The sequence below is a fragment of the Natrix helvetica genome, assembly GCF_964273705.1.
Source record: "Natrix helvetica genome assembly, chromosome: Z".
NCBI lineage: Eukaryota > Metazoa > Chordata > Lepidosauria > Squamata > Natricidae > Natrix > Natrix helvetica.
Window position 1 is genome coordinate 18,031,632 of NC_138554.1, and position 20,606 is coordinate 18,052,237.

At 41.4% G+C, this 20,606-nt stretch overlaps 2 protein-coding genes across 2 annotated transcripts; both read left to right on the forward strand.

Moving 5' to 3' along the window:
* Positions 1 to 1,417: 1,417 nt before the first annotated feature.
* LOC309382230 (ribonuclease-like) lies at positions 1,418 to 5,613 on the forward strand. The gene is made up of 2 exons (XM_081933816.1): positions 1,418 to 1,613; positions 3,770 to 5,613. The coding sequence occupies exon 2, from the start codon at positions 3,784 to 3,786 to the stop codon at positions 4,225 to 4,227; it is 444 nt and encodes a 147-aa protein (XP_081789942.1). The 5' UTR covers positions 1,418 to 1,613; positions 3,770 to 3,783; the 3' UTR covers positions 4,228 to 5,613.
* Positions 5,614 to 18,817: 13,204 nt separating this feature from the next.
* LOC309401325 (ribonuclease-like) lies at positions 18,818 to 20,384 on the forward strand (the record flags this gene model as incomplete). Its single annotated transcript, XM_081970393.1, has 2 exons — positions 18,818 to 18,871; positions 19,923 to 20,384. The coding sequence occupies 2 exons, from the start codon at positions 18,818 to 18,820 to the stop codon at positions 20,382 to 20,384; spliced, it is 516 nt and encodes a 171-aa protein (XP_081826519.1).
* Between the last annotated feature and the right edge of the window lie 222 nt (positions 20,385 to 20,606).

Consider the following 20,606-nt stretch of genomic DNA (forward strand, 5'->3'; position numbering starts at 1 on the left):
ATATATATATATATATATATATATATATATATATATATATATATATATATATATATATATATATATATATATATATATATATATATATATATATAAAAAAAAAATTCGAAAATTAAATTAAGCCTGTTGCTTTAGCACCAAATCATAGGCTAGCTACTCCAGCTGAGCTAATATGATGTGCTGACTAAATATTAGCAATCTACAGAGGATGCTAAGCAGTCTATACCACATAACAACATCATAATAAAATTATAACATCATGTCTTGCTAACCATTACAGGTAGTCTGTTAGAAATTTTGTTTATATATAAAACTACTGATCAAACAGAGTACAGTCACCATGTGCTTTACTGCTCAACTATTTTAACTGTAATGGAAAACAGAAAATTCTATTCAGAACAAGAGAGCATAGAATATATATCAATGATTCAAATTTGAAACACTGCCATATACTGGCTGAATACTACTGCAGTTGTTGCATAAAAACACATGCCAACAATGAATTCCAACATAGCCCTTGACTTGCAACCATTTGTTTGGTGACCATTCAAAGATATAATGGCACTGAAAAAATGACTTATGTCTGTTTTGACATTTACAACCATTGTGGTATCTCCATGATCATGTGATCAAAATTGGGATGTTTGGCAGCTGACTCATATTTATGGTGGCTGCAGTGTCCTGGGAGTCAAGTGACTATCTTTGCCTGCAATGCAGATTTATTATTATTTTCATAATAATAGGATGCAGCTTAGATTTTTTTCAATGTTAGCTGTATACAAGTCCTATTCCCAGCTGTCCTCTTAAAACTGGCACATAACAATTGTTGAGAAACAGGTTTTTCGTGTTTTATTTTTTCCTCATCCACTAAATCACTTCCAGATGTGGAGAGATAGAAAAAAAAGTTAAATTAACGTGTTTTCTTTCACTTGAACCTTGTCAGCTGCGGGACAAACTATGTGTCAGGGTTCCAAATAGCATCCAAAAGTAAATCAGAATCCAAGGCAAAAAAATTTTCAAAGTTCCTATTTATTAACAGACCCCTGAAAGCTTCCAGGTTTTCCCCACCTAGTTGAAAGTTCAAGATCTTGCCCCACACCCACAATTCCATCACATGGTCCAATCTCCCATTGTCATGCTGGCAGTTCCACCCATCCAGTTCCAGTCAGGTGCAGAGGTGCAGAGACAAAGGATGACCTTGGCTTTCTAGAAAGAATTTCGTTCTGGCTACATGGCATCTAACTCCGTACAACCCCCCCTCCCATTTTCCCACAATAGAAAAAGGCATAGTAGAATAATAAAAAGTATGGAAGGCCAAAGATCCAAAAGAAAGCTGCAGGCTTGGCACTATGCTTATTGTTATTACAGAGTTAACATTCCAACAAATCAAGGGAAATTAAAGAAAAAATGGCCCAGATGTTCTTGCTTTCATAACTGCAAAATATTTTGGCACTTTAGGATTTCGTGGAATTTGTTTTCTTCCTTTCTCTTTGCCTCCACCCACCTCTACAAAGGAGAAAACCCAGCCCACAGAGAAAGCCATGTCTGCTCTTTTCCTGCAAAGCCACTGAGAAAAATCAAAAGGGGGAGCGATCCAGCCTCCAGAATTTCAGGTGAGTTCCTAAAATGTCTAAAGATTTTTCTCTGAGGCATGGTGGATAAAGGGAGGGAGATAAATCAAGAACCAGAAGGAACAGAAAACATTTTTGAAGGCATGTAGGCTGACCTCTGGTCAACCAAGATGAACGATCAGAAAAGTTGGGAAAGGGGCAATTGGATTGCTGCATTCAATCCATTCCATAGGATTCCCAACTGCATCTTTCTAGCTTCCACATCAGTTTTTCTGGAGCAGAGGTTGCTTCTTCCCTATTTTGGCATCAGGTTTGGTTCAAATCTACTGTGATTTCTGCATACTGTCTGGAATAATTGGGGTAGGAGATCTGAGTATTTTCTTTCTACCTTTTGTCTGCTCTGTAACCATTGGGGTGCATAAAATCTCTGCCTTTCCATTCCCTTCATTTTTTCCTGTTCATTTTCATTCCTCTTCAAATACCCTCCCGAAAGCTTGCAATTTTTAAGTGTATGAAGAAAAATCCATCTGGTTCAGTTCCAAGCAGGGAATAAAATGGAGGCTGCTTAAGAAAGAAAGTTTATTGCTGAGCACAACCGTAGGGTGCAGTTCTGGGACAGCTGACAATTTAGCTTGATAGGTGCAGGGGTTTTTATACAGTTTCTGAAATGCTGCGGTGTGTGTGTTGTGCAATGTAGTGAGTCTGGTATTTTTTACTATTTCAATGGTGGTGGGTTAATCCTATTATGCCTTAAAAGGCCACGCCCTGTTCTTGGAATTTGGGTGGAGGAGGATGTAAATTTTAATCTTATCGCTGCAGGTGAAGGTGTTTTGTTTGTGATTAGGCTGGCCCAGACTTTCTTAATGAGCATCTGATGTAGCCTATTAAGAAAGATTTGGGGCTGCTTTCTGCCTCTAAGAACATATTTCTCCATTTCTTCTTTGGGGAAATATAATGATTCTACCCAGTGGTGGGCTTCAAAATTTTTAGCAAGGGGTTCTCTGCCCTTTAGGTTGGGTGGGCATGTCCTAGTCGGCCTCTACCATGGCAGGGGGGGCATTTTTGCCCTCCCCGGGCACCAGAGACTTTCCTCGAGCCTCCAGGAGGGTGAAAATAGCCTCCCCAGGTTCCGGGGGCCCTCTGGAGACCAGAAATGAGCCCGTTTCCTGCCTTCCTGAACTTCTAGTAGGCCCATTTTTTGCCCTCCACGAGCCTCCGTGCCAGTGGTGCGTTTCCATTTTTTTTTTACTACCGATTCGCTTGTGCGTGCATGCATGATGCTTCTGCACATGTGCAGAAGAGTCTGGGCAGGTGGATGGAGACTCCTGCTACCACCACTACTGGTTCGCCCAATCTGGCCGAACCGGGAGCAACTCACCTCTGCTCCCCATGCGCCCTGCACTTACTGCATCCAAAACAGGCTGCATGGGGGACTCCTGGGGGGGGAGGGGAGGGGTGGATGGAGCCAGCCAGGAGTGGGATTTGGGGGTTCTCCAACCTGCACAGAATCTTAGCTAGAGGTTGTCCCAAACCCCTGCGAACCCCCAGCAGCCCACCCCTGATTCTACCTCTTTTAATATTCCTCAAAATATTTCATTCTTGGGGGCAGGGGGCTTCCCACCTAAGTTCAGCCAACAATGCCTAATATGAACTACTTTATAGATTAATAAATAAAATTTAATTTCCTCCTTTCCAAAGGGTGCTTTGATATCTACATGTATTGATTTTCCCCACTTTACTGCTTTGATTAATGTTTTTAATTGCTTCTGCTGTTAGACACATTCTTGAAGATTGATGAATATTTTATAAAGCAATCTTGCAAAACAAGCGATTTTGGATGGGTTAATCTTAAAAGGGTACAGAAAAGGGGACAAATGGTTAGTAGAAAATCCTTACTCGTGTCTTATTTTTCTTTCTTTCAATCTTTGGCCTACTTTCTCCCTCCCCCCTTCCAACTCAAGAGTTACTTGGAAATAAAATTGTCAGCAGTGCATGAGCAAATACTCCACTTATTTGAATAAGATCAAAGTCAATAGAAATTTTAAAAAAAATGTTGCTAGGTTTCTGCCAATGGGGTGCAAATCTCACTCCGATATTTATGGAGATTCTCAGCTACGGTTGTCCCAAAGGTACTTTTTCAAGATGCAAATGGACTACCCCGATATCAATTCTGTGATCTGCATTCTTTTCTCTTTTAGGTCTAGTTGACGCCATGCCTCGGATGTTGGCTTATTCGGTGTTGGTACTCTTCGTGGCATTGCTGCTGGGATCCTTGCCAACGCTTGCCCAGAGAGAAACCCTTCATGCCAAATTCCACCGGCAGCATGTCGCCGCAAAGCCCAATAGCGGAATGGATGCCCGGGTCTATTGCAACCTGATGATGCAACGAAGAGGAATGACGAACATCAAGTGTAAACCTACCAACACCTTCATCCATGGGGAAGCCACAGCAGTGGATGCCATCTGCAACAATGGGGGCACTTACTCGAGTGATAATTACTACGACAGCAAAAGCGCCTTTGAGTTCACTGTTTGCCGTGTGACGGGGGGAGGAACCACCCCTCCTAATTGTAACTACCGAGGCAGGGTTAGCACCCAGCAAATCCGAGTTGCCTGCGTAAATGGCCTGCCGGTGCATTTCAAACAAGCTCTTTAGAAATATCAACAACCATGATGACTAGTTAGGGATTACAAATCTTCATCTGCTTTAGAAGCCAAGAAAATTTCCTATTTTTACTGCAATGGTGTATTTCAGTTACAATTTGCTCTTTTTCTTAGTTTCTTTCTAACTGCCTTTCCCTCTTCTTTCAGTCTTCCTCTCCAACTGTTTTAGACAAGATGGGGACCTCCAAATAGATTGGGGCTATGATTCCCCATGATTCCCAGCCAGCATGGCTGATAGGAACTCTGGGAGATGTAGTCCCAATGCAATTGTGCAGGATCTGAGCTGTGGCAGGCCTTCATTTGGTCACCATATCTGGACCTGGCGACCATAAGATAGCTGCAAAACGATACAGAAAATCTACCAGGGAATTCTAGGTGTTGTAGTTTACACATCTTAAAGTGGTGAGGTCTAAAATATAATCAGGTCTGAAGTTTTTGCTGTGATCTAACAGGCATTCAACCCAAATTATGGCAATAATATATTTCAGTCTCTCTCTTTTTGTTCTATACTGCCTTCTAGTGACTGAATCAAAATGACTGTTGTATTCATCAAAATGTTAATATAGCTTCTCTAACATCAAACTTTCTGTTTTTCTGCCTTCTGAGGAAAATTGAGGCTAATAATTCTGCACAGAAAACTGGATATTGGAGTATATAGCAGACACCCCAAACTAACATTCTTCAGCTATGTGACTTAAATATCACGACTCACTTCTCCCATGGGCCATGACATGTGAGAAGTCGTGATATTTAAAATGCTACATGCCCAAATTACGTTTATAAGGTCAGATTTTTTTTGATAGGAAATGTTTTGCATAGCCATCTTTCATTTTAAATTAGACCATTTGCTTTCCTTTCTGGGGAAATGTGTTTTGAAGCATAACGTTGGTCTGTGACTATAATAAAAACTGAAGCATAATTTTAGGTACCCGGAGAAACAGATGTGCTCTAAATTTCTTTTTATAAATATAAAAAGTACAAATTCAAATAGAATTGATTTTACTTTAATTCAATTAAAATATATTAAGTAAACAAAAATTAATTAATTTTAAATTTTCAAATTAAATTAAAATTTAAGGCAGTTTTCTTTCAAAAAAACAATTTTCTCAAAAAACAGATACGTTTTTTTAAAAAAAGAATTGAATTTCTGAGCCATTTCTTGTTCAGATTGATTCCAGATCACCCGAAGGGTTCTTTAAGTTGATATGTCCTGAGTGTTTTTACCTCCAGCATCAAATGTTTGTGGAAAATCAGGAATGAAACTGTATGTTATTATTTCTGGGATTGATGGAAAGTGGAAAATATCAATTTGTAGCTTTTGCCTGAATCTCTTTCCTCTAGCAGCTTCATGCAATAAAGTCTTCGTTTACCTGCAGAATGGCATTGTGTTATGATTACTAGTAGTACTGTTGTCATTTGGAAATTATGACTTTTTTTTCAATCTGCTTTTTCGTTATTTGCCAGCCCTAACTGTTGTACAAGTGCCTGTTGTTTTGGGCAACAAACATGATACCCAATAACAACATTATTAGCTTAATGAGTTTTGATATTCTCTTTGAATGACTTAAGATAGTTTACTCACTATAATTCCCATAGTGATATCTTTTCCTTCAAAGAAATATACCTTAGATTCAGACAGGGGTGAGCTTCAAAATTTTAACAACAGGTTCTCTGCCCGGTTCCTGGGTGGCCGTGGCCATGGTGGGCGTGGCCTAGTTAACCTCCTGCACCATGGCCGGGTTGCGGGGGGAAGGGTGTTTTTGCCTCCCAGGGCTCCAGAGGCTTTCCTCGTGTCTTCAGGAGGGTAAAAACTGCCTCCCTATGCTCCGGAGGCCCTCTGGAGGTGGGAAAGTGCCTTCCCAAACTTCTGGTAGACCCATTTTTCACCCTCCGCGAGCTTCCGCACACAATCTGCACTTACCTGAATCCAAAACGAGCCGTGTGGGGACTCCTGGGAGGGGAGGGGCAGGGTGGGGCGCGGCCAGCCAAAAGTTGGATTTGGAAGTTCTCCGAACTGCACAGAATCTTAGCTAGAGGTTCTCCCAAACCCCTGTGAACCCCCAGCAGCCCACCCCTGGATTCAAACTTCAGAAATGAGCTGAAGATCTGCAAAGAGGCCAATAGAGAAAGCATGAGATTATTTACAAGTAGGGCTACAGATCAGGCATGCAAAAATATAACATGTCACTAGAGGGCACCACTATTTTTCAAATCCTGTAAAGCAGCACGGAAGTCAGATACAGGGAAACCTCGACTTACAACAGTTCGCTTAGTGACTGTTCGAAGTTACGATGACACTGAAAAAGAGTGACTTAGGATCATTTTTCATAATTATGACCATTGCAGCATACCCATGGTCATGTGATTTACATTCAGATGCTTGACAACTGATTCACATTTACGGCGGTTGCAGTATTCCGGGGTCATGCGATCCCCTTACGTGACCTTCGGACAAGCAAAGTCAATGGGGAAGCCAGATTCACTTAACAACCGTGTTACTAACTTTACAACTGCACTAAGCCAATGTGGAGAGAAAATTTGTTAAATTGCACAAACTCACTTAACAAATGTTTCACTCTCTACTGCCAGTTAGCTTGTGGATGCGCTGCGCATGCGCAGAAGCCCAAAACAGAGAACCGGTTCAGGGGAGTAGCAGTTCTGGGTCACTGCCAGTTCCAGCGACCCAGGCTGCCAAACCTCTATTAGTTTGGCTGAACTGGTCCTAACTGGTAGGAACCCACCACTGCATTAGTGATCCCTCTATTAACCACCTAGTTTTCACCTGCCTTTTTCTGTCTGGTTGAAATTGAACAGAAGCTGATAATGGAAGAAATGCCTCTGTCCTGTCTTGGTGGGGATGGAAAAATTCCCCTTGTTGTGACTGTGGTGCTGATATGCAAATTGTTAAACATATTGTGCAAGATTGCCTACCACGTGCGTTATCTGATTCTCTAGAATGGGGGTCTCAAACTCAAGACCCAGGGGCAGATCTGGCCTGTGGGTTGCTTAGATCTGGCCCACAGGGGCCCCCTGAAAACAGCAAAGGACTGGCCCACAGTGCCTCTGCCAGCAAAAATGGAACGTGGGAGGGCGGCCCTCCCGAGCTCCGTTTTCAGTGGCAGAGGGTTGCAGGAGGGTATCACAGCCGAAAATGGAGCTCGGAAGCCCACTTTTCCTGGAAGAGCGCTCAGGCCACAATTGGCAGCCCAACACGAATGACGTTGAGACGGCCACTCCCAGCCTGAAGCAACTGCCAGAAGCGATTGCCTGGACAGCTGAATTGAACATCCAATTAAGAAGCCACTGCCGTGTTCCTGTAGAAGTTTTGTATATAATTATGAGGATTGTGTATATATGTTTACTTTTATCATGTTTTCATTATAAGCTAAACAAGAGGGGACCCCACCTCCGTTGCTATCTTCTATTTCACTTTCCTGCCAGCTTGGAACATTGCAGTCCAGTTATGTAGCCGTAACACAAGGCTGTAGTGGGGAGAGTCCCAAGAGGTTTAATAGTACAACATAACATGGACTAAAGAAAGCTTACCTTAAACCAAGAGGGGAGATTAATATTAGCGACTATTTTTGAGTAAGTAACATACAAATTGGGTGAATCCCATCCAGGTTGCTTTACAACAGGGACTGAGTCTATGTTATGCGTTTGTGTATGTGCACACACACGTTTGTGTATAAAGGAAAAGGTTACCTTAATTATCCTGTCACAGCATAAGCATCCACTGGAGGGAAGAGTCAAAAAAAGGCAAAATGCCAATGAAGCTTCAAAGCAAAATTTTACATTGCCCACAAAAAGCAGATTTTTGATCATGTATTTTGATCATGCTCAGAGCAATAAAAATAGTTTGGGAGGGGGGGACAGATCTGGCCCACAGGGGCTGTCCTGAAAACAGCAAAGGACTGGCCCACAGTGCCTCTGCCAGCGAAAATGGAGCTCGGGAGTTTTTTTGATTAAGAAAAAATGACAAAAAGTTTATCAATCTTCTAGTTCTGAGGGTTGGGATAAATGGTAGAAGTTGACCAAAAATGCTCCAAAGTCCTGCCCAGTTCAGTGGAACCACCATGTGCCAAGCTGGACTTGTGGCCTGGAAAAAAATTTGCAATCTCTCATTGACTAACAAAACCAGAATGGCATGTGGGAGAAAATATGTTCGCAACTCACAGGAATTCCAGATGTTGCAATCTCTCATTACCTAACCAAACCACAAAGACATCTGGGAGAAAATGTTTTCACAAACCAAAGGAGCTCTAGTGATGATTCTACATCGCAAGAAGGTTGCTCACCTTCCTTTGGCCCAGATGGATTTCAAGAACTAAGAAAGGTATTTGACCTATAAAAGTCGGTTTTCCCCAGATATAATCTTTGGAATCAGAGTAACGAGATAAGGAAACCCACACTAGACCCGAAGGCGGCATCAAAAGCTTGATGAATATTAGAGGTGAAAACCAAAGTTTTTCTGCCTGCACTGGATTGTTCCTGTTTGTTGCTGTTTCTACCTATGACCAAATATTGACCAGTCCAATGGAAACTGACCGAAAGAATAATATGTGCCTTTCTTAAGATAAGGGCTAGGATCATCAGCAGTTGAGTTATTCACTCCAGAATGTCAAGAATCTACTGAATAAACCACTGTGAGTGGTATATAATGAAGATCTTCCTTAAGACTTCCTTAAACAGGCTTATCTATTCTATTCTGGGGAGTTGTGTGAAAACAGCCAATATAGTGCCTTCAAAATATGTGCCTTTGATGGGGGAAGCACCAAAAGTGGCCACACCATCCTTTTAGGAATGCCATGTTTTCTTTGCAGGCCACACTGAAAGAGGAGCACAGAAGGATGAAGAGGGGCTCCCAATTCTTCTGAAACAGTTCCAACCCTGATAGAATCATGATTATGATAAAACTGCTGGAAGGAACCCAAAGGTTCTTTTTCAAGAGGCAACTTTTTCTGAAGGTGTTTCACTTCTCATCCATAGACATGTAGGAAGTGACAACTCTCAGATGCCAGTCAATAGCCTCTTCTCTGTTGTATCAGGACATCTGTGGTCATCTGTCATCTCTTACCAGATGTTGTGAACCTAGCCTTGCAATGTCCATACAACATCTTCAATGTATAGTGAGAAAGCTTAATGACATATACAGTCCAAGTTTTGGGCTATGGCTATCTGAGATTGATGTGTTCCTATGTTCAGTCACTAACAAGCTTCCATTTTGCCAGTGTTCCCCACCTGGTCTTCTTCATCTATATCTCCAGAACTGCAAAGCCTACCAACTTGAAATTCAGCACATATGTTCCTCTTGGCTTCTAGGTGCTCACTAAGAAATGAGTTTTCAAAATGACCATCAGATCATCAGTATTTCTTATACAGTATTATATTAACATGCATTGATGCTAAAGAGTTAGGTGTTCTACTCCCCCTCCCCACCTGAAAGGAACTCTGTTCCAACTGCCAGTTGCCTTACATGGGCATGGTCAGCATGTGACTCATCCAGCCTGAGGGCTGGCCCAATCAATGGTTTCATAGCGAAGCATGGGTATACAGCTAGTCTTCCATAAAAAGAAAGGAAATGCTACTACGTCTCCTTCCATTGCTTCCCCATCTTGTTCTAGAATAAGGGTTTCTAAATTTTTTTGTCATCTTGCTTCCCTTTAGTGTAATCTTAATACATACCTCCCCTAAAATTCCAAATATCACATTGAACTCAAACCAGGGGTGGGTTGCTCCCGGCATTACTGCTGGTTCAGTGCGCGTGCGCACATTTGCACAAAAATAGGTATGCGCATACGCAAAACATTTAAAAAGAACAAAAAAATTGGGCAATTACAATTGTTCCGCGCATGCGCAGAACAGAAAATCAAGATGACGGCCCCATAGGGGAACCAGTTTGGGGACGTGGCAGGCCTAGGTCACTGCCTGTTCCAGTAACCCAGGCCACTAAACCACTACGAGTTCGGCCAAACTGAGCGCACCTCTGACTCAAACAAACCATGAAGAAATACAATAAAACATTGAGAAAGAAGGTTTTATTGTAATAAGGCACAGCTGAAGGTTCTTCACACCTCCTCTTGATTCTGCCTGCACCTTCATAAGGGAGGTACCCTCGTACTTTTGAAAACTTTACTCTAGAGAGATGTTTAATCTGATCTCTTGCAGAAGACTTTGAAATTAGGCTAAGTGCTGGTGGCCAGGTGACTCCACATCTGATCCTTTTGTGCAACTTTACACATATACTCTGAAGTGGTTTATCCTTCAGGAATTATCTCCATGCCTTCTTACTTTTGCAGGAAGACCCCATTCAGCCCCTTCCCATCCTTTTTTTTTTTTTTTTTTGAGATGGCAAGTAGCCCAGCCAAGGAAACAACTCATATTTTCCCAATTATTATGGTCGCCTTTCGCTGAAGGCATGTCCAATTCATGTGGATTGTGAACACACAGCCAAATGCTGAAATCAGCCAGAAGGTTTACAGGTGCTTGTCGTTACTCTTCGATGGGTTGCAAAATTATCCCAAGAAAGAAGTGGTTTTTCATGTAGAAATGTGGTTTCACAGCCTCCTTTTCAGTTGCTCTTCCATGCGGTTAGAGAATTGAGACGTTTTAGGGAAATCGCCCTGTTTTTTTAAAAAAAAAAATGCATGGGTTTGTTTAATAAAACAGAACATAGGGAAAAGAACAATACAACATTGTAAGAGAATAGAATAGAGTAGAATAGAATAGAATAGAATAGAATAGAATAGAATAGAATAGAATAGAATAGAATAGAATAGAATAGAATAGAATAGAATAGAATAACAGAGTTGGAAGGGACCGTGGAGGTCTTCTAGTCCAACCCCCTGCATAGGCAGGAAATCCTACACCAATTCAGATAAAATGATTGCCTAATCTCTTCTTTAAAACTTCCAGTGCTGGAGCATTTACAACTTCTGAAGGCAAGTTGTTCCAGTGATTAATTGTTCTAACTGTCAGGAAATTTCTCCTGAGTTCTAAGTTGCTTCTCTCCTTGATTAGTTTCCACCCATTGCTTCTTGTTCTACCATCAGGTGCCTTGGAGAATAATTTGACTCCCTCTCCTTTGTGGCAGCCCCTGAGATATTGGAACACTGCTATCATGTCTCCCCTAGTCCTTCTTTCTCTTAAGCTAAACATACCCAGTTCCTGCAACCGTTCTTCATATGTTTTAGTCTCCAGTCCCCTAATCATCTTTGTTGCTCTTCTCTGCACCTTTTTCTAGAGTCTCCACATCTTTTTTTATGTTGGTGGGGAAAAGAATATAACAACAAAACATGTATGCATGGAAGCCTTTTCATACATGCTGTGATGTCTACAATTGAACCACAGCCTTGACACAAGAAAAAAGCTCTTTCCCTCTTAAAGTGCACTTTAAAGATATAGTGGGTGTTTGATCATCTGGATATGATTACCTTCTTGACTTTTTTGACTCTCCCTTGAGGACACCATGGCATACATGAATGTGAAGACATAATTTTAATACAAGGTGACCATACATCATTATAACCATCCATAATCCACATAAAAATCTACATGTGTAAGCAAACTCTCTCTCTCTCTCTCTCCCTCTCTCTCCCTCCCTCCCTCCCTCTCTCTCTCTGCCTCTCTCTTGGAATGTAAGATATTTATTCTGCCACATGATACAAGTGCATGCATTTGTACTTCTTTTTAAAAAAAACTTTTTATTTTGTTCATGCAAACTTCACATCTTTGCAACACATTACACTTATTTTACATATCTGTTGTGATTCTTTTATCTGTACATATAAGTGTTTTATAACTATATATATATATATATATATATATATATATATATATATATATATATATATATATATATATATATATACATACACACACACACATACACACACACACACACATACACATACAGTGGGGCAAAAAAGTATTTAGTCAGCCACCAAATGTGCAAGTTCTCCCACTTAAAAAGATGAGAGAGGCCTGTAATTGGCATCATAGGTAGACCTCAACTATGAGAGACAAAATGTTAAAAAAAAAAACCAATCAATCACATTGGCTGATTTGGAAAGAATTTATTTGCAAATTATGGTGGAAAATAAGTATTTGGTCACCTACAAAAAAGCAAGATTTCTGGCTCTCACAGACCTGTACCTTCTTCTTTAAGCGGCTCCTCTGTCCTGCACTCATTACCTGTATCAATGGCACCTGTTTGAACTTGTTATCAGTATAAAAGACACCTGTCCACAACCTCAAACAGTCACACTCCAAAGTCCACTATGGTGAAGACTAAAGAGCTGTCGAAGGACACCAGAAACAAAATTGTAGACCTGCACCAGGCTGGGAAGACTGAATCTGCAATAGGCAAGCAGCTTGGTGTGAGCAAATCAACTGTGAGAGCAATAATTAGAAAATGGAAGACATACAAGACCACTGATAATCTCCCTTGATCTGGGGCTCCACGCAAGATCTCACCCCATGGGGTCAAAATGATCACAAGAACGATGAGCAAAAATCCCAGGACCACATGGGGGACCTACTGAATGACCTGCAGAGAGCTGGGACCAACGTAACAAAGGCTAGCATCAGTAACACACTACGCTGCCAGGGACTCAGATCCTGAAGTGCCAGACGTGTCCCCTTGCTTAAGCCAGTACATGTCCAGGCCTGTCTGAAGTTTGCTAGAGAGCATTTGGATGATCCAGAAGAGGATTGGGAGAATGTCATATGGTCAGATGAAACCAAAATAGAACTGTTTAGTAGAAACACAACTCGTCGTGTTTGGAGGAGAGAGAATGCTGAGTTGCATCCAAAGAACACCATGCCTACTGTGAAGCATGGGGGTGGCAACATCATACTTTGGGGTTGTTTCTCTGCAAAGGGACCAGGACGACTGATCCCTGTACAGGACAGAATGAATGGGGCCGTGTATCATGAGATTTTGAGTGCAAACCTCCTTCCATCAGCAAGAGCATTGAAGATGAAATGTGGCTGGGTCTTTCAACATGACAATGATCCCAAATGTACTGCCCGGGCAACGAAGGAGTGGCTTTGTAAGAAACATTTCAAGGTCCTGGAGTGGCCTAGCCAGTCTTCAGATCTCAACCCCATAGAAAACCTTTGGAGGGAATTGAAAGTCCATGTTGCCCAGCGACAGCCCCAAAACATCACTGCTCTAGAGGAGATCTGCATGGAGGAATGGGCCAACATACCAGCAACAGTGTGTGCCAACCTTGTGAAGACTTACAGGAAATGTTTGACCTCTGTCATTGCCAACAAAGGATATATAACAAAGTATTGAGATGAACTTTTGATATTGACCAAATACTTATTTTCCACCATAATTTGCAAATAAATTATTTCCAAATCAGCCATGTGATTGTTTGGATTTTTTTTTTTACATTTTGTCTCTCATAGTTGAGATCTACCTATGATGCCAATTACAGGCCTCTCTCATCTTTTTAAGTGGGAGAACTTGCACAATTGGTGGCTGACTAAATACTTTTTTGCCCCACTGTATATATAATTTCATACATCTTTTTTCTTCATTCTATATATAACATTCTATGTATTCTATGTAGTCTATGTATAACAACCTTTATTACATTTGAGTCGTTTTGTATCCATTTCCTATTATTTATTTGCTACAGTCTATTTCTTATTTCTATCTTTTAATCATATTCCGGTTTTGTAGTTGTTTATTAATTTGTTGATCTTTCATCCTTTCTTTTTTGCTTTCCTGTTTCCCCCCTTTCCCCCACCCCTTTCCTCTAGCCAATTATACCATAAATCCCATACGGAGTAATATTCAGATTCTTCTTTCTCTTTTAGTTCTTTCGTGAGCCTATTATTTTTATTACATTTTCTTCCGTTGGTGTGCACTACTCTAGGGGGCGGTGCTCATCTCCATTTCAAAGCCAAAGAGCCAGCGCTGTCTGAAGATGTCTCCGCGGTCATGTGGCCTGCATGACTAAGCACCAAAGGAGCATGGAGCACTGTTACCTTCCCATCAAAGGTGGTTCCTATTTTTCTACTTGCATTTTTACATGCTTTCAAACTGCTAGATTGGCAGAAGCTGGGAGAAGTAACAAGAGCTCACTCCGTTATGTGACGCTAGGGATTTGAACCACCGAACTGCCAACCTTTCTGACTGACAAGCTCAGCATCTTAGCCACTGAGCCATCACGTCCCTTTGTATAAATATATAGTTCTGTCTTTTTTCAACTTTAATTTTAATTAATCCAATGCTTGCATTATTATTCTTATTAGACACACATTTTTCTTTGTGTCATTTCCTAACATGCACATTTTTGTTTGTAATTCCTTCTAATGTGCATCAGGTTTGTAAAGAGTTTTGCTAAGCATTGCTAAAGTAGTAAGTGGTTTATTACTTCCACTAATATTTGTTCAGAGATCTTTCCCTACTATATTTAGGACAACTGTGCTGCAAATTTTGGAGAGGTGTCTATTTTGAAGGACACATAACTTTGGGTTTTGACATCGGCTTGGACATTCAAATGACATACCTTCTTATTCAAATGCAAACTGAACAAACATCCTTTCATTCTCAACTTCTCCATCTTGCTATGTAGCCCTGGTCATAAACATCGGGGATTGACTTAATTCCTTAAAAAGGGAGTCACATTACTCACATTTCTTCATCAGCTGAAAGGTCAAAGAAACCAAGAATCACATGCCAGAAAAACAAAATTGAGACTCAGGGAACGGTGACGTGTTTACTGATTAAGAAAGAAACCCTTGGATAATTTGTTCTTCCTAATCCCAATCCTCCTCCTCTTTTTTAGCCACATGTTATCCACTGGTTCTGTCCAGTTCTAAGCGATCACTGAAGGCTCACCCCTACCCTTGGCCAAGCAATGTATAAAGAGGCCCAGAAAGCAGCAGAAAATGTAGGCATCATTTGGCTTGACTCCCAGTTGTGTGAATTCCTTGGAGGTGAGTTCTGTACTATTATTATTTTTTGGAAGGGGATGTTGGTGTTTGCAGCCTGAGAACTCAAAATCAGGAAAATGTGAGCTGGTGTTCTCCAGATGTTTTGTGTTCATAAGCCTTGGATGTCTTCCACAGCAGGGAAGAAGGATAGGCAGAGAAGATCTGTCTTTTAAAAGAATGTGGAGAGGACTAAATTGTCACTCCCTAGGTTAGATGACGAGGAGAAGCCCAAAAAAAAAAGTCTTTGTTTCACATATTTAAAACCCAGTTTCATTCAGCCTGGCTAATGAAACGAAACCTGGGACACAATTATGGTTTCAAAGTTTCTTTGCTTGCAGGAAGGGAGAGACTATTTATAATGCATTGTTACAGGATTTTATTTATTTAGATTTAGGTGTTGCCCTTCTCCCAAACAACCCTGGGCAGCTGACGTATTCAGAGAAAGACCAAGATTAAAGACACAGTCCAATAAAGAAAAGATGGCTGCAAAGAATTTCAGCTTTTTCCTTGTGGCCATTTCTCGTGCTCACCAGGCAGTGGTGGGATTCAAATAATTTAACAATCAGTTCTCTGCCCTAATGTTTTCTTCCAATAACCAGTTCAGGAAACTGCTCAAAAAGTTAACAACCAGTTCTCCTGAAGTGGTGCGAACTGGCTGAACTGTCACCAGGGCTTTGCAGTTGGAGAAGGCAACTGTATTCATGCAACACTTTTTTTTGGGGGGGAGAGCGGGGGGACATCATTTTTGTTTGGTCCACCAAGCAGCCAGAGTCCTCTTGTGGATAAGCTGTTGGACCAGGAATGGGGAAACTCTAATTCTAGGCCTCCCTCAGCCCAGGAGTTTGATAGCTTAATTTGGGCAGATTTCTCTCTCAATCTAACTCATCACATAGGGAAGTTGTTGTGGGGAGAGAATGGATGGAGGGAAGTCTGGGCATTGGAATTAATCAAATAAAGGGGAATATTTGTAGCTCACGGTTGAAATGAGGGATCCTTGATGCTCTCTGAGCTTGGTTGTTTGTTTGCAGATGTTTCAATACAATACAATACAATAGCAGAGTTGGAAGGGGACCTTGGAGGTCTTCTAGTCCAACCCCCTGCCTAGGCAGGAAACCCTATACCGTTTCAGATAAATGGCTATCCAACATCTTCTTAAAGACTTCCAGTGTTGGGGCATTCACAACTTCTGGAGGCAAGCTGTTCCACTGATTAATTGTTGTAACTGTCAGGAAATTTCTCCTCAGTTCTAAGTTGCTTCTCTCCTTGATTAGTTTCCACCCATTGCTTCTTGTTCTGCCCTCAGGTGCCTTGGAGAATAGTTTGACTCCCTCTTCTTTGTGGAAACCCCTGAGATATTGGAACACTGCTACCATGTCTTCCCTAGTCCTTCTTTCTATTAAACTAGACATACCCATTTTTATTACCCAAATTAGGTGATGATGATGTTGCTTAGTTTGGCAATGAAACATCTGCAAGAAAGCAACAAAGCTCAGAGACCACCGAGGATCCCCCATCAATCAAATGAACTAATAAACTTTCCTACTTCCCCAGTGTCTGCTTCATAACAGACAATCACTTGTTCACTGTTGCTATCTAGCATTAATTAGCACAAGGCATCTAAGCGGTGACCTTACAAAAACACACTTGTTCCATCAAAAAACAACATAAACTAATAATAGTAATAGAACTTAGACTTATACACTGCTTCACGGTGCTTTACAGCCCTCTCTAAGCAGTTTACAGAGTCAGCATATTGCCCCCCAAAATCTAGGTGTTCATTTTAACCACCCCGGAAGGATGGATGGCTGAGTCAACCTTGAGTCCGTGAGATTTGAACTCCTGGAGTGAGCAGTGCGTTAGCCCTGTAGTACTGCCTTCTAACCACTGCGCCCCTACAAGATAAACAATAAGGAATGAAGAGAGAAGTAGAATAGAGATTTGAAAAATGTAGAAAGAAACAGAAAGGGGAAAAAAACAGATACAAAGAATGACTTCTGACTTCTTCTGTATAAAAAACTCTTACATTTGACTCTTAGTTTAAGACTATAATAAAATGTTCATGGGGAATATGCAAGGACACACCTGTGTAGCAAAAAATAGATTGGCGCACCTAGGCAAAATTGATCAGGGCACCTAGGCAAAATGCTATCCTCAAATTCTTCTCCTTAAAACATGTACTCTGCATTCAAGGGTAGTATTTCTATATTTTCTACACTAAAGACATTTTTGTTGCCTTGCACTTTTGCTAAATAACTTCCTCTTGGCTTTACTGCAACGGTTCACTTGAAAGCAGGATTTTTGCAATTGATTTCGCAAGGGCTAGTGCCAAACCAAGCCTGCACATTACTAGGTGGTGTATGTTGTAAGCTGCCTTGGATGCATCAGTCTTCTGTGTTCATTATAGTTACCTGTGTTTCCCTGAAAATAAGACCAAATCTTATATTAATTTTTGCTCCAAAAGACACATTAGGGCTTATTTTCTGGTTAGGTTTTATCTTCAGGAAAATATGGTACTAAATGTGTCTGTCTGTCTGAGGATCTTAACTGGGGCTTATTTTGGGGGTAGAGCTTATATTATGAGCATCCGGAAAATGATGCTAGGCTTATTTTCTGGTTGGGTCTTATTTTCAAGGAAGCAGGGCATTCACTGCCTCGAAAGAAATAGGTACAGGTAGCCCTCAACTTACAACAGTTCACTATTCAAAGTTACAATGGCACTGAAAAAAGTGACCCTGTTACTAGTTTAATAACTGCAGTGATTCATTTATTAAGTGTGGCACGAAAGGTAAAATAGGGCAAACTTCATTTGACAAATGTCTTGCTTAACAACAGACATTTTGGACTCAATTGTGGTCATAAGTTGAGGACTATTTATACCAAAGGTTTTCACTGCAATCCTTTTTGTTTGTTTGTTTCTATGTACCACTATTCTTACTGCGGTAGCTTTAGTACTTCCTAATGGTCTTCAGCCTGCACTAATTGGGTTTGATACTTCTTAGTTTTTTAATAATGGTCAAAGTGAGTTAAATGCTGCCACCTGATGGATATTTATATAGTGGAAAAAGAAAAAAGATGTTTCGTTTCTCATCCAAAAAGTTTCATCAGTTGGGACAATTGAAGCTTCTGGGATGAGAAGTGAAACATCTTCTTTGTCTTCCTCAAAAAACAGTCTTTTGAAAAGGAAAAAAGGGGGGGAAATCACTTTTGAGACAACTATGACCTGGATGACTGATAATCTACATAGACATACAGTGGAAGAATTTTAAAAGAGTCTTCTGCTACCACATTCTAAAATAGAGTTCACCCAATGCAGACTTTCTATCACCTTATTTTGTTGCATATATAAAGCCTTCTTTTCAAGTTGCTTCCTTCCAGGTGTTATAATTTCTTGGAATTATGGAGGAACTGGGGATATTCAGTTCTAAGGGAGATACATCTCTCTGTCTCTTGACTTCACAGTTCAATTATTCTATGAGTTGACCTTCAAAACAGAAGATCATACAACCGGTCCCAAAATTAGCAGAAATTTACCCAGTTTTCACAGTGCCAGAAACTAATTCACGCTTATTATCTCAGAATACTACAAATATTAAAGTAGCACAGATATCCTTTAATGTTTGATCTGCACAATGTTCTCCTATCCCATGGAACATGACGACCTTGATGACATCATCACTCCTATGGTGAGATATGGCCAGCCATGTTGAACCAGCCACAACAGAAAGTGCCCTCACTCACTGCATTATGGTGTGGTATGCCGTGGATAGAAAGACATTACAGAGCAGGGGTGGGTTCCGATGGTTCTACTGCCGGTTTGCTCAGGGATGCGGTTTGCGCACAGGGGTGCTTGATGCACACTATGTGTGCATGTGCAATACTAAAAAAATGCTTCTGTGCATGTGCAGAATCAAAAAACAAGATGGCGCTGCCTATGGCGCTGCCGGGAGAACTGGTTCAGCGCGTGGCAGGCTGAGTTACTACCTACTTGGCCGAACTGGGCGGAACTGGTAGGAACCCATCTCTGCTACAGAGGGCGGTGAGCATAGCACAATACATTAGGGGCTGTCCCGATACCACTAGACGACATCGCTAGGGCTTGCTGCCTTAAAAGAATGAGGAAAATCCTCAGGGACGACTCACATCCTGGTCAGCCCTTCTTTATTCCCATACTATCTGGAAGGAGATATAGAAACATAGGCAGCCGCACAAACAGGTCGAAGAACAGTTTTTATCCATAGGCTGTCAGACTCCCAAATGAAACATAACTCTACAACAACATAGTGCTATTAACTTGCGGGACCGGCGCAACATGCAATAAGTTCACATTGTGTGATAGGACAAGGTGTTTGTTAGTAGGATTCACTGGGCTGGAGATTTTTTTGTCTTTCACTGTGAGTTGTATTGTGCTGGGGGCAGAGTTGGCATTCTGCCGGTTCGCACCGGTTTGGGCGAAGTGGTAGTGGCAGCGGTGCGAGGCTCTGCCCACCCACCAGGACATCATCACGCGCATCCTGCCACTTCCGAACCAGTAGTGAAGATAAGAGGATACCATTACTGGTTGGGGGGTGTGCACGAAGGGAGGCTCAGCCAACCTCATTGTACACATGTTGCACTCTGACAATAAAGGCTTGAATTGAAGGTCTCAAGGACAGTTGTTTGAACTGTTTTTATTTTAGCCGGTCACAAATTAGGCAGCTCCGTCCTGATCCTCCTACTTTTTTTCTCTGGTTTCAGGTCCTGAAATCAGCTATGCTTCTGGTTCTGAAGAAATGGGGCTATCCGATGTTCTTCCTGCTGATGGCACCTTGTATGATTGCAAGCCAAAGCTCCTCTGAGAATCCTCGGCACAAGAAGTTTCTAAAGGAGCACCAGGACTTCCCCCAGACCAAAGTCGTGGGGCAGAATTACTGCATGGTTATGATGCTACAAAGAGGCATGGCCAGGCCCTGCAAAAGCACCAACAGTTTCGTCCATGCTCCAAGCAACCAGCTGAAGGACGTCTGCAGCTGGGCTGGGACTCATTATCGCAGAGCTTTACGGCTCAGCAAATCCGTCTTCTCTGTCACCACCTGCAACCTACAGGGAATGTCACAGGGCCAGTGCCGTTATTCGTCTCAGACAGGACAACGACAAATCCTCATCAACTGTGATTCTTCTGGTTGGCCTGTCCATTTTGAAGAGAGCAACTTCATGTAGAGTCGATCCACTCAAAACTACGACAATTGGGTAGTTGGGTTATTATTTCGTAGAGTCAGTGCACTGCAATCCATAATCCTTGCTTCCCTTTTGTACCCATGTCACATCGCTTCATAATATCATGCTATAAAGAATCTGGCAGGCCAGGTTATCCGATAGATCTCTGCAAAGTTGCAGTTCAGAATTGATCTTTAATTCGATGTCTGGATAGAATTGACTATT